This window comes from Meleagris gallopavo, unplaced genomic scaffold (assembly GCF_000146605.3).
Source record: "Meleagris gallopavo isolate NT-WF06-2002-E0010 breed Aviagen turkey brand Nicholas breeding stock unplaced genomic scaffold, Turkey_5.1 ChrUn_random_7181001957369, whole genome shotgun sequence".
Classification (NCBI taxonomy): domain Eukaryota; kingdom Metazoa; phylum Chordata; class Aves; order Galliformes; family Phasianidae; genus Meleagris; species Meleagris gallopavo.
This window is the reverse complement of record NW_011217634.1, coordinates 39,882-50,625: the sequence shown is the minus strand read 5'-3', so window position 1 is coordinate 50,625 and position 10,744 is coordinate 39,882. Positions and strand designations below refer to the sequence as shown.

The 10,744-nt window shown below is 58.2% G+C and overlaps 1 protein-coding gene across 6 annotated transcripts in view; it reads right to left on the bottom strand.

Moving 5' to 3' along the window:
* The window catches only part of PNPLA6 (patatin like phospholipase domain containing 6), an 18,582-nt gene extending 7,866 nt beyond the window's left edge, over positions 1 to 10,716 (bottom strand). For 2 of the 6 annotated variants that reach the window (XM_010728323.3, XM_010728325.3), the window contains exons 1-24: positions 10,170 to 10,716; positions 10,031 to 10,093; positions 9,479 to 9,566; positions 9,271 to 9,353; positions 9,077 to 9,174; positions 8,867 to 9,007; positions 8,490 to 8,649; positions 8,307 to 8,387; positions 7,377 to 7,505; positions 7,227 to 7,307; positions 6,862 to 7,135; positions 5,938 to 6,044; positions 5,670 to 5,858; positions 4,548 to 4,625; positions 4,221 to 4,426; positions 3,954 to 4,085; positions 3,759 to 3,882; positions 3,570 to 3,683; positions 2,787 to 2,862; positions 2,558 to 2,698; positions 1,915 to 1,978; positions 1,678 to 1,846; positions 606 to 788; positions 404 to 522 (exon numbers count right to left, since the gene is read on the bottom strand). In XM_010728323.3, coding sequence (XP_010726625.1) covers positions 404 to 522; positions 606 to 788; positions 1,678 to 1,846; positions 1,915 to 1,978; positions 2,558 to 2,698; positions 2,787 to 2,862; positions 3,570 to 3,683; positions 3,759 to 3,882; positions 3,954 to 4,085; positions 4,221 to 4,426; positions 4,548 to 4,625; positions 5,670 to 5,858; positions 5,938 to 6,044; positions 6,862 to 7,135; positions 7,227 to 7,307; positions 7,377 to 7,505; positions 8,307 to 8,387; positions 8,490 to 8,649; positions 8,867 to 9,007; positions 9,077 to 9,174; positions 9,271 to 9,353; positions 9,479 to 9,566; positions 10,031 to 10,093; positions 10,170 to 10,208 — 2,939 coding nt within the window. In that variant the 5' untranslated portion in view covers positions 10,209 to 10,716. The remainder of the gene's footprint in view (positions 1 to 403; positions 523 to 605; positions 789 to 1,677; positions 1,847 to 1,914; positions 1,979 to 2,557; positions 2,699 to 2,786; positions 2,863 to 3,569; positions 3,684 to 3,758; positions 3,883 to 3,953; positions 4,086 to 4,220; positions 4,427 to 4,547; positions 4,626 to 5,669; positions 5,859 to 5,937; positions 6,045 to 6,861; positions 7,136 to 7,226; positions 7,308 to 7,376; positions 7,506 to 8,306; positions 8,388 to 8,489; positions 8,650 to 8,866; positions 9,008 to 9,076; positions 9,175 to 9,270; positions 9,354 to 9,478; positions 9,567 to 10,030; positions 10,094 to 10,169) is intronic. The other 4 variants (XM_010728320.3, XM_010728321.3, XM_010728324.3 and 1 more) reach the window with 4 other exon arrangements.
* Positions 10,717 to 10,744: the final 28 nt, after the last annotated feature.

Genomic DNA, 10,744 nt, shown 5'->3' with positions numbered 1-10,744 from the left:
CCAACCTGGCCTTGAACACCTCCAGGGATGGACGGGGCATCACAGCCTGTCTGGGCAGCTGTTCCAGCACCTCACCACTCTCTCTGTAAAGAATTTTCCCCTGACATCCAACCTAAATCTCCCCTCCCTCAACTTCAAACCATTTCCCCTCGTCCTGCTGTTATTTACCCTTTCCCAGAGCTGATCCCCTCCTGTCTGTAGGCTCCCTTTAGGTCCTGCAGGCTGCACTGAGCTCAGCCCCAGCCTTCTTTTCTCCGTGCTGAACCAGCCCAGCTCCCTCAGCCCGTCCTCATAGAGGAGGTGCTGCAGCCCCCTGCTCACCTCTGTGGCTCCTCTCCAACAGCTCCCTGTCTTTCTTCAGCCAACCCCCTGCCTCACCCATCCTGCCATACGATGCACCCACCTGGCTCCGCCGCCACCCAAAACGAGGGCGATGGTGTTCCCGGTGAGCACCCGCGCCAAGCGGGAGAAGTCGCTGTGCCGATCGGCGCTCCTGGCAAACACCTTCTCGTACATCTCTCGCTTGGGGATGGAGAACAGGCGGTGATGATGGCAGCAGAGCCACGGGGACACTCGGGTTGGGGACGTGGCATGGTGGCACCTACCAGCTTGGCGGGGCTGCGTCGGGAGAAGACGCGGCGCGGACACTTGATGTGCAGGTGGCCCGAGCACCAGCTCCGCATGTTGAGCCACTCAACGGTGCGTGATGGGCTGGGACCGTCCTCACGGTGTAGGAGGACCAACTGCTTCAGTGCACGCACCGCTGTGTTCTCCAGCATCTGCTCCAGCTGTGGAAAACACCAGCAGATTGGTATGGGGTTGTCTGCATCACTTCTGCCCTGTTCTGCATTGGGTTGTTCCTGCCATATCCACCCCATTTGGCATTGGGTTGTTCCTGACATGTCCACCCCATTTGGCATTGGGTTGTTCCTGCCATGTCCACCTATTTGACATTGGGTTGTTCCTGACATATCCACCCCATTTGGCACTGGGTTGTTCCTCCCATATCCACCCCATTTGGCATTGGGTTGTTCCTGCCATATCCACCCATTTGGCACTGGGTTGTTCCTGCCATATCCACCCATTTGGCACTGGGTTTTTCCTGCCATGTCCACCCATTTGACACTGGGTTGTTCCTGACATGTCCACCCATTTGACATTGAGTTGTTCCTGCCATATCCACCCATTTGGCACTGGGTTGTTCCTGACATGTCCACCCATTTGGCATTGGGTTGTTCCTGCCATGTCCACCCATTTGGCACTGGGTTTTTCCTGCCATGTCCACCCATTTGGCACTGGGTTGTTCCTGCCATGTCCACCCATTTGGAACTGGGTTGTTCCTGACATGTCCACCCATTTGGCACTGGGTTGTTCCTGCCATGTCCACCCATTTGGCACTGGGTTGTTCCTGCCATATCCATCTCATTTGGCACTGGGTTGTTCCTGCCATGTCCACCCATTTGTCATTGGGTTCCACATCCTGTCCACCCCGTTTGTCACTGGGCTGCCTAGGCCACGTCCGCTCATCTGATGCTGGGTTGTCCATCCTCATTACCCACACAGCATCGGGTTGTCCTCATCACGTCCACTCCATTTGGAGTTGAGCTGCCCCTGCCATGTCCACCCGTCTGGCATTGGGTTCCACCTGCCACGTCCACCTCACCACACATCCCTCACCTCTCCTAGCGCTGGCTCCTGGTCCCCCAACCCAACGATGAGGATGCAGTCTGCCTGCCGGATGCAGCGCACGGTCCACGGCGTCAGAGTGCAGTCAGTTTGGTAGAGCACGATACGATGGATGTCTTCTTGCTGGGCCAGCCAGCCCGACAGACGATACTCATGGATGCTAATGGATGGAGGAGAAAGATGGTACGGCGCTGGGGCACCGGTGATGCCCCTTCTGCTGAGAGTTACCTGTCCAGTGCCGAGGAGCCGAGTCGGGCACGGATGATGTCACTGGTGAGGACCAGCGCGGGACCTGGGGGAGATGGGGATATCATCAACCACAGTGTCACGTGGCTGTGGTCACCACCAAACCATAGTTGCCGCTGTTTGTGTGGCCGCCGCAACACTATGGGGCTCTAGTCATCATCTGTGATCACCTGTGATCACCAGCATGCCATGGGGCTCCAGACAACACCAAGCCATGGTCACCACTGTTGCGTGGCCACCAAGCATGCCATGGCATTCCTGTCACCGCCAAGCCACTGTCAACACCATCACACGGCCACCACAAAGACACCTGGTACCATCACCACCATAAGTGTGTGGTCACTACCATGCCATTAGGATTCCACTCACCACCAAGGCATGGTTGCCACTATTGCATGGCCACCACAATGCCTTGGGCTTCTGGTCACCACACCCTTGGCATCTCATGGGGCTGTGGTCACTGCTGTGTGCCACGGTCACCACCGTGACACAGAACCGTGGCCACCACTGAGTCACGAGGCTGTGGTCACCACCACACCACGGTCACCTCCACCACGTGGTCACCACCACACCACGGTCACCTCCACCTCATCACGGCCACGGTCACCACCACGCCATCACTCACCAATGGCATTCAGTGCGTGTTTGAGCTCCAAGGTGAAGGCAGCCGTGGGCACGTCGTCACACACCGGCAGCACCGCCACCGTTGACAGGTTGCTGGTGGGGTTGGTGGGCTCCGAGCTGGAGGCCATGCCCAAACCAGAGCCTGCAAGAAGAGAAGATACAGTGGTGTGATGCCTCAGAGAAGAGCAACCCCTCGTCACCTTGTCCTCGTTGTCCCCTTTGGGGCACACCTGCGAAGGGGCCGCGGAGCTGCTGGAGGTTTCCCAGGATCTTTTGGCTCAGGAGGTGGATGAGACGGGTGACAACCTGTGGGACAGCCATCAGGACAGGTTCCTGAGCCAGAGACGTGACAGCACCCGAAAACACACATGGGATCCTCTTCTGGTCTTGCTCCGTGGTGCTGACACGACTACCACACCTCCCTGGGGATCTCAGAGAGCAACCCCAAAGGGCACTAATCTTTCTCCCCAACCAGCCTTAATCATTACTTTAATTCTTTAAGATGGATTTAATGAGCATCAGAGCCATGAGTCGGGATGTCTGACGTGCTCCTTCCCCAAGAAGGATGTGCAGACCCTGGGACAAGCATCACCAACACGGCAGGTCTCCAGACTCCAGCAGGATCAAGCCGTGGACACCACCAAACCACGGCCGGTGCCACGCTCTGTGGGGCTGTGTCACCGCCACCACCGTGATGCAGAACCATCATCACTTCCACCCCACGGCCACCGCTGTGATCACCACCATACTGTTGCCACCTTCACACTGCAGTCACTTAAATGCCACTGCTGTGCTGTGCAGCCAGTATCTCTCCAACCTCTAAAATATCCCAAATTTTGGGATCGGTGAGGCATCGTGGCTTTACCCAGGGCAGCCCTCGGCGTTACGTGGCTCAACCCTCCCCTGTTTGGGGTTGAGATCCATCCCACTCACCCATCCAACTGTGGGGATGCAGTCGGGACGCCCAGCACAACCCAGTTTTCCCCCAGAGCAGGGCAAGATTTTGGCTGTACCTGAGGGTACCGACGCTTGATGTTGTTCAAGGTGCCTTCGGGCAGCTTGGCCAGCTCCGTGTCCCGCACTGCGTGCACCGTGGTGGCACGGGGTTGCCGGGTGAGTGCTTCCACCTGGAGATGACGACACGTGGATCAGACATAACAGCAAGATGTCGTGTCCCACCCCCGGCCCGGCAGGGCTCTCACCACGCCGATCAGATCCCCGCGGCCGTACTCCCCGATCAGCTCCTTTTTGCCGCTGCCCTTCTGGATGACGGAGCGGAGCCGCCCGTTGAGAGCGATGTAGGTGCAGTCCGACCTGTCACCCTGCCTGGGGACGCCGAAGGGGACGTGAGCCCCCACGGTGGGGTCCTCATCCAGCCACAAGTGCGGGTCACCCACCTGTAGAGAGCCCGGCCGGCTTCCACCGCCATCCAATCGATGGCGAAGTCCATTTGGCGCACGAAGGGTGACATGCGGGTGACCACGGTGTGGGCGACGCTCAGCACCACGCTGGGCTGCTCCCGCATGATCCTACGGACCAACAGCAGCTGGGGGACACGGCGGTGACCCCAGGAAGTGCCACCGCAGGCGCTGAGCCCTATGGCCCCATCGATCCGAAGTGTTGCCCCAAATCCCCCCCCTCCTCGTTGGCGCTTTGGGACTCACTCGTAGAAGTCCGACTTGGAGATCTTGAGGAAGGTACAGTCGCGGTTGGCCTTGATGGTGAAGATGAGGGGCTCCCCAGTGAGCACGGCCAGCTGCCCCACCATCTCACCGGGCTGCGTCAGGAAGAGGCAGACATCCTCGGCCTTGTCGATCATCCTCTGGTAGACGTGTAGGCAGCCCCACAGCACGAAGTGGAGGCTCACGTCCTGCCAGGACAGCGCTCCATCACCAGGACTCATAGGGCAGAGGCAGGAGGAGCAGCACCCCATGGAAACACGGGGTAAGGGGAGCAAGATGCTGCACCATTCCCTCGAAACCCAGACCCACCTGGTCCCCTTGACGGGCAATAACCGTCCCAGCTTTGGCGTGATGAAGCAAGACACGGTTGTTGAGAAGAGAAGGGTCCTGGGAGAAAGGAGGGTGACACACAATGTGATGGGGGCCATGAAAAAGCCCTACAGGGCCACCACAAGATGACTGGGACCACAAAAAATCCATGTGAGGCCACCATGAGGTGATGGGAACCGTAAAAAATCCATACTGGGCCACCACGAGATGACCGGGACCACAAAAAATCCATGTGAGGCCACCATGAGATGATGGCAACTGTAAAAAATCCATATGGGGCCACCATGAGATGATTGGGACCACAAAAAATCCATGTGAGGCCACCATGAGGTGATGGGAACCGTAAAAAATCCATACTGGGCCACCACGAGATGACCGGGACCACAAAAAATCCATATGGGGCCACCACGAGATGACCGGGACCACAAAAAATCCATATGGGGCCACCATGAGGTGAAGGGGCCATGAAAAAACATGGAGGACCACCACAAGGTGATAGAAGCCATGAAAAAGTCCTAGAGGGCCACCACAAGATGACTGGGACCACAAAAAATCCATGTGAGGCCACCATGAGGTGATGGGGGCCATGAAAAAGCTATAGGGGCCCACCATGAGATGATGGCAACCGGAAAAAATCCATATGGGGCCACCATGAGATGATTGGGACCACAAAAAATCCATACGGGGCCACCATGAGATGATTGGGACCACAAAAAATCCATATGGGGCCACCATGAGATGAGTGGGACCACAAAAAATCCATATGGGGCCACCATGAGATGATTGGGACCACCAAAAATCCATATGGGGCCACCACGAGATGATGGGAAACATGAAAAAGCCATAGAGACCACCACAAAACAACAGGGCCCACAAAACAATGGGGACCTCCATGGGGCAACGGGACCACAAGGGGACAACAGAACCACCAAGAGGCCACGGGGGACCACCACGAGGTGACAGAGACCCAGCAGAAGCAACGGGGGACCACCATAAAGTCACAGGGACGACCACAAGGTACTGGGGAGCACCACGAGGTGACCCCAGACCACCCCGAGGCCCCCCGGATCTCCCTTGCACCGTCTCCGTTGGTGACCTCACCTCCACCTTCATGAGTTTGACCAACTCTTGCTTGGCAGCCTCGAAGATGGAGCTGGTTTGGCGACCCTGGTAGGGCTCAAAGGGACAATCCACCACGGCTGAGTCGTCCTCACAGCTGTACCTGTAGATGCCTGATGGCTGCTCCTCCACCGTCACCGACTTGCGTTCCTTGGGCTCGTGTGAGATGGACTGCGAGGACAAGGGACAGCTTCAGTGTTGGAGTCGAGGTGGAAACGGATTGAGGAGGACGTGGGGGACCCAGTCCTACCCGAGAGAAGGCAGCCAGGGGGCTGGTGCTGTCCTCCTGCAGCGATACTGAGATGCGGCCGCGCTCGTAGGCCATGTCAAAGTCAGAGCGGGGACCCTTCTGGATGCCTGTGTCCCACCAGGGAGGGGAACGGGTGGTCAGCAGCAGCACAAGGCGGGCAAAAATGGGGTGGGAGAACTGGGGGGAGGCACGCATGAGGCCAAGGAAGGGGGGGAGGGGGGGAATGCATGACACAGAGGGGATGCACAACCCCATGGAGGATGGAAAACTCTATGAGGGAATGCATGACCCCATGGAGAATGGAGAATGGAACACAGGCCCATAGAGGGATGCACAAGCCCCTGAAGGGATGTGTGACCCTATGGAGGATGCATGGTGCCATGAGGAGATGTGTGACCCTATAGAAAATGCGTGGTGCCATGGGGGGTTGTGTGACCCTATAGAAAATGCATGGTGCCATGGGGGGATGTGTGACCCTACAGAAAATGCATGGTGCCATGGGGGGATGTGTAACCCTATGGAGGCTGCATGGTCACAGGGGGAGATGTGTGACCCTATGGAGGATGCATGGTGCCATGGGGGGTTGTGTGACCCTACAGAAAATGCATGGTGCCATGGGGAGTTGTGTGACCCTACAGAAAATGCATGGTGCCATGGGGAGTTGTGTGACCCTATAGAAAATGCATGGTGCCATGGGGGATGCATGACCCTACAGAAAATGCATGGTGCCATGGGGGGGTTGTGTGACCCTACAGAAAATGCATGGTGCCATGGGGAGATGTGTGACCCTATGGAGGATGCATGGTGCCATGGGGGGATGCGTGACCCTATGGAGGATGCACAACCCTCAGCAAGTGACGCAGTACCCTGGGGGGTGATGCACAAGACTAAGGGACCCTCTCTTTCCCCCAAGCCCCCACCCACCAGAGATATCCACCGGCATGGAGATGCAGCGGCTCAGCAGCGGTGGTCCAGGGGCATCCAGAACTCCAGCTTTCAGTGGCTCAACTGCTGGGACAGACGGCTGTGAGCCCCCTCCTGCTGTAGGGTGGGGGTCAGGGGGGTCCAGAACCTTACTCAGCTCCGTTGGTCTCTCCCTGCCCTCCTCAGCAGAGCCGAGACCCCGCTTGCCGTGGCGGACTGGGCTGGTGCGGGTGGCGTGGCTGGGCTGCGGGAAGAGCCGCAGCGGCTGCATCTCCTGCAAAGGGACAAGGAAACAGTGGAGCCAGGACTCTTTTTGCCCCTACGGTGGGAGATTCTTATTTTCGCCCCCCCCCTTCCATGCTCACGTGGCTGAAAAGCTCGTTGGTCAGCCCCAGGTAATTGTGCAGTGCCAGGAAGGTGACGCGTTGCAAGCGCACCATGATGATCTGCGGGGACAAGGAGGTGTCACTGTCCCCTGCTCGTCCCCGGTGACATCCCAATGGGGTCTGGCTCACCTGCACCACCCGCACCAGGCTCTCAGGGTATTTCTCAAAGACAGCTGAAAAGGCTTCAACTGGTAAACGCAGAACTGTAGAATCCTCCGCCGCCCGCGCGCACACCGTCCGGTACGGCCGCTGGTGGCCCTAGGGGACAGCAGGGGTGGCAGTGTCATTGCTGTCCTGGCAATGACTCCTGGCTGGGAGCAGGGATAGAGGGACGTTCACAGGGTCAGGGCGGTGCGGTTTGGGAATGGCGGTGGTTGGGTTGTGGGATGGCTGTGGTTGGTTTTGGCTTAAGGGATGGGCACGGTTGGGGTTGGGGATGGTTGTGGTTGCGTTTGGAAACGGCCATGGTTGGGTTTAGAGAAGGCTGTGGTCGGGAGTGGAAAGGTTTGGGGATGGCCATCGTTGGATTTGGAAGGGTTTGGGGATGGCTGTGGTTGGGTTTGGAAGGATTAGAGGATGGCCATGGTTGGGTTTGGGTTTGGGGATGGCCATGGTTGAGTTTGGAAGGGTTTGGGGATGGCCATGGTTGGGTTTGGGTTTGGGGATGGCCATGGTTGGGTTGGGAGATGGCCATGGTTGGGTTTGGGGATGGCCATGGTTGAGTTTGGAAGGGTTTGGCGATGGCCATGGTTGGGTTGGGAGATGGCCATGGTTGGGTTTGGGTTTGGGGATGGCCATGGTTGGGTTTGGAAGGGTTTGGGGATGGCCATGGTTGGATTTGGAAGGGCTTGGGGATAAGCAAGGTTGGGTTTGGGTTTGGGGATGACCACGTTTGGGTTGGGAGATGGCCATGGTTGGGTTTGGAGAGGTTTGGGGATGGCCGTGATTAGGCTTAGGATTCTTGTGGACAACCACAATCAGTTTTAGGTGTTCCCGGGGACCACCACAATTGTTGGGGACAGTTTTGTGACGGGCTGGGAACAGCTGAGGCACCGGTACCGTGATGACATCGAGGATGCTGAGCAGGCTGTGCACACTGTCTCCAGGAAACACCTCTTTCATCACTGTCTCCTTTCCATCCTGCACAGCACAAATCCCTCTGTTCTTCACAGCCCCATCTCCGTGGTGCCCCCATCCCATCCCTGTCCCCACAGTGTCCCCATCCTGTCCCCGTCCCCGCACCGGCTCGGTGAGGAGCAGCTCCAGCTTGCCATCCTGCAGCACGTAGATGCTGGTGTCGGGCTGCCCGGGTCGGAATACATAATCCCCTTGTTGACACTGCTGGAAAACCATGTGCTTGCAGAGCTCCAGAAACAGCGGCTTCTCAAAGTGTCCCAACACCCTGCGGGGATGGGGACAGCAGGTGACACAGCGCTGATGGCCACTGCACCAAAATGCCACCTCGCATCCCGTTGCTATAGCAACAGCAGATGCAGAGCGTGAAGCATCCGTGATCCAGCTCCCAAAAAAAGGCTTTGAGGTGTGGATGGGTCACTACCCCAGCTTTAGGGCTGGGGACAGCGGGGGACAGAACATGAATCCAGGGTTCTGAGACTCACCGGACGTTTTTGAGCATGTAGAGCACCTCGGAGGGGAGGTGGGAGTTGGCCACGTCGAATTCGGTCAGGTCAGCTTCCAGCACTGAGGGAGGGGGTTCCTTCAGCTGCAACGTGGGCAGCTCCTTCTGGATACGCAGGAACCTGAGGGGACAGCGAGGTGACACCGGGCTCTGCCACCACCACCACCACCACCAACCAGGGGAACCTCACTTTTTGGCAATGTTGAGCATTTTGAGTTTTTTCTTCATGCGGGGCCGCGAGGTGCTGGAAATGGTGGTGTCTACCAGCGAGGAGGTGGACTGGGAGACCTGGGGGAGGGGGAGCGAGGCGTGATGTCAAGCTGCGGTGACATCGGGGAGTGTCACCCCGTGGTGACATGAGGGAGATGCCACCCCCAGCATCACCTTGCGCATGATCTTGCGCCCGTAGAACAGCATCTTGTCCCTTTTTCGGAAGCGGTATTTGGGCGTCTCCTGTGCAGGCGCCTCTGGAAAGTGGGGAGGGGACAGTGCTGTCACCCCACTTGCCACCCTCTTTGTCACCTCCCCCATGTGCCCAATCTTCCACGGGGGAAACTGAGGTGTCTCTGTGTCATCCTCTGGTGTCACTCACTCTTAAGGCGCAGCCGCCGGACCAGCAGCACGATGCCAATTGCAAAGAGGATGGTGAAGAGGCTGAAGCTGAGCATCGCCCACAGCATCTGGGGAGGAAGATGAGGTCCCTGTGTCACTTCCCATGGCACTGCCACCCCGATGGCGTGGAGGGACAGCGGCCCCTGGGGTGTGGGGACAGCCCCTCAGTGGTGCTCAGCAGCAGGACCGCATCCCCCAAAAGTGTGGGGACAAGTCTGTGTCCCTTGGAGCACGGGGACAAGTTGGTGTCCCCTTGGCTGTGCTTGGGGCTTGGGGACGTTGTCCACAACGGTGCGGTGACAAGTTGGTGTCCCCTGGGACGTGAGGACAACTTTGTGTGCCCTTAGGGGTACTCAGCATCGGGGTTCAGGCTGCGCCCCTGCGTTATGGTGGCAACTTTGTCACCTTCGGTTGCCTCAGCAGCAGCAAGAACTGAAACTTTCAGACCATGGGGACACGTATGCATCCCTTTGAGCTGTGCTTAGGGACAGTGTCCCTAAGGGACAACTCTGTGCCCTCGGAGGGGACTCACCGTGCTGGTGGAGAGCTGCTCCTTGGTAAAGAGCTCAGACAAAGTGGCCATCAGGGACGCGTCCTGCGGGGACAAGAGGCTGAGCTGCAGGGTTGGGGATGTGGGGTGGTGGCTGTCACCTCGTGGGGACATCCCCTACCTCCGCCTCCTCCTGTGGCTCCAATGCACTCTGCCCCATGTCCGCTGAGGGGCTTCGCCCATGCAGAAATCTACCAAAAAATGGGAAAATTAGAAAAATATTGTGGGGTACGCAGCTTGGAGGGGACACAGAAGGGACACCAGGGAATGGTGACAGCGCGGCGACGTCTGCAAATGGGGTGAAGTGAGGTTGGGGTTGGCTTTTTTAACCCAACGGGATGCATAGGTGACCCCAGAGTGTCCCACGGGTGCCTTCGAGGTGGGGACACCTGCAGATAGGGTGAAGTTGGGTCAGGGGTGGCTGCCCACCCCAGTTGGATGCATGGGGGCTGTGGCAGGGGGTGTCACCAGAGTGTCCCCACGGTGCTGGGTGGCACAGAGCGGAGCAGCTGTTGGAGGATTTCTGTGTCCTTGAAGGGAGGAACTGTCCCAGGCATTGCGACAGCCCTCTGCTGTCCCCGTGTCACACGGTGTCACCCTCCTTCTTCCCCCCAGCACCCAAAGGGACAGTGCCACCTCCACCCTCAACACCCAAAGGGGACAGTGCCACCTGCCGCCCAGCACCCAAAGGGGACA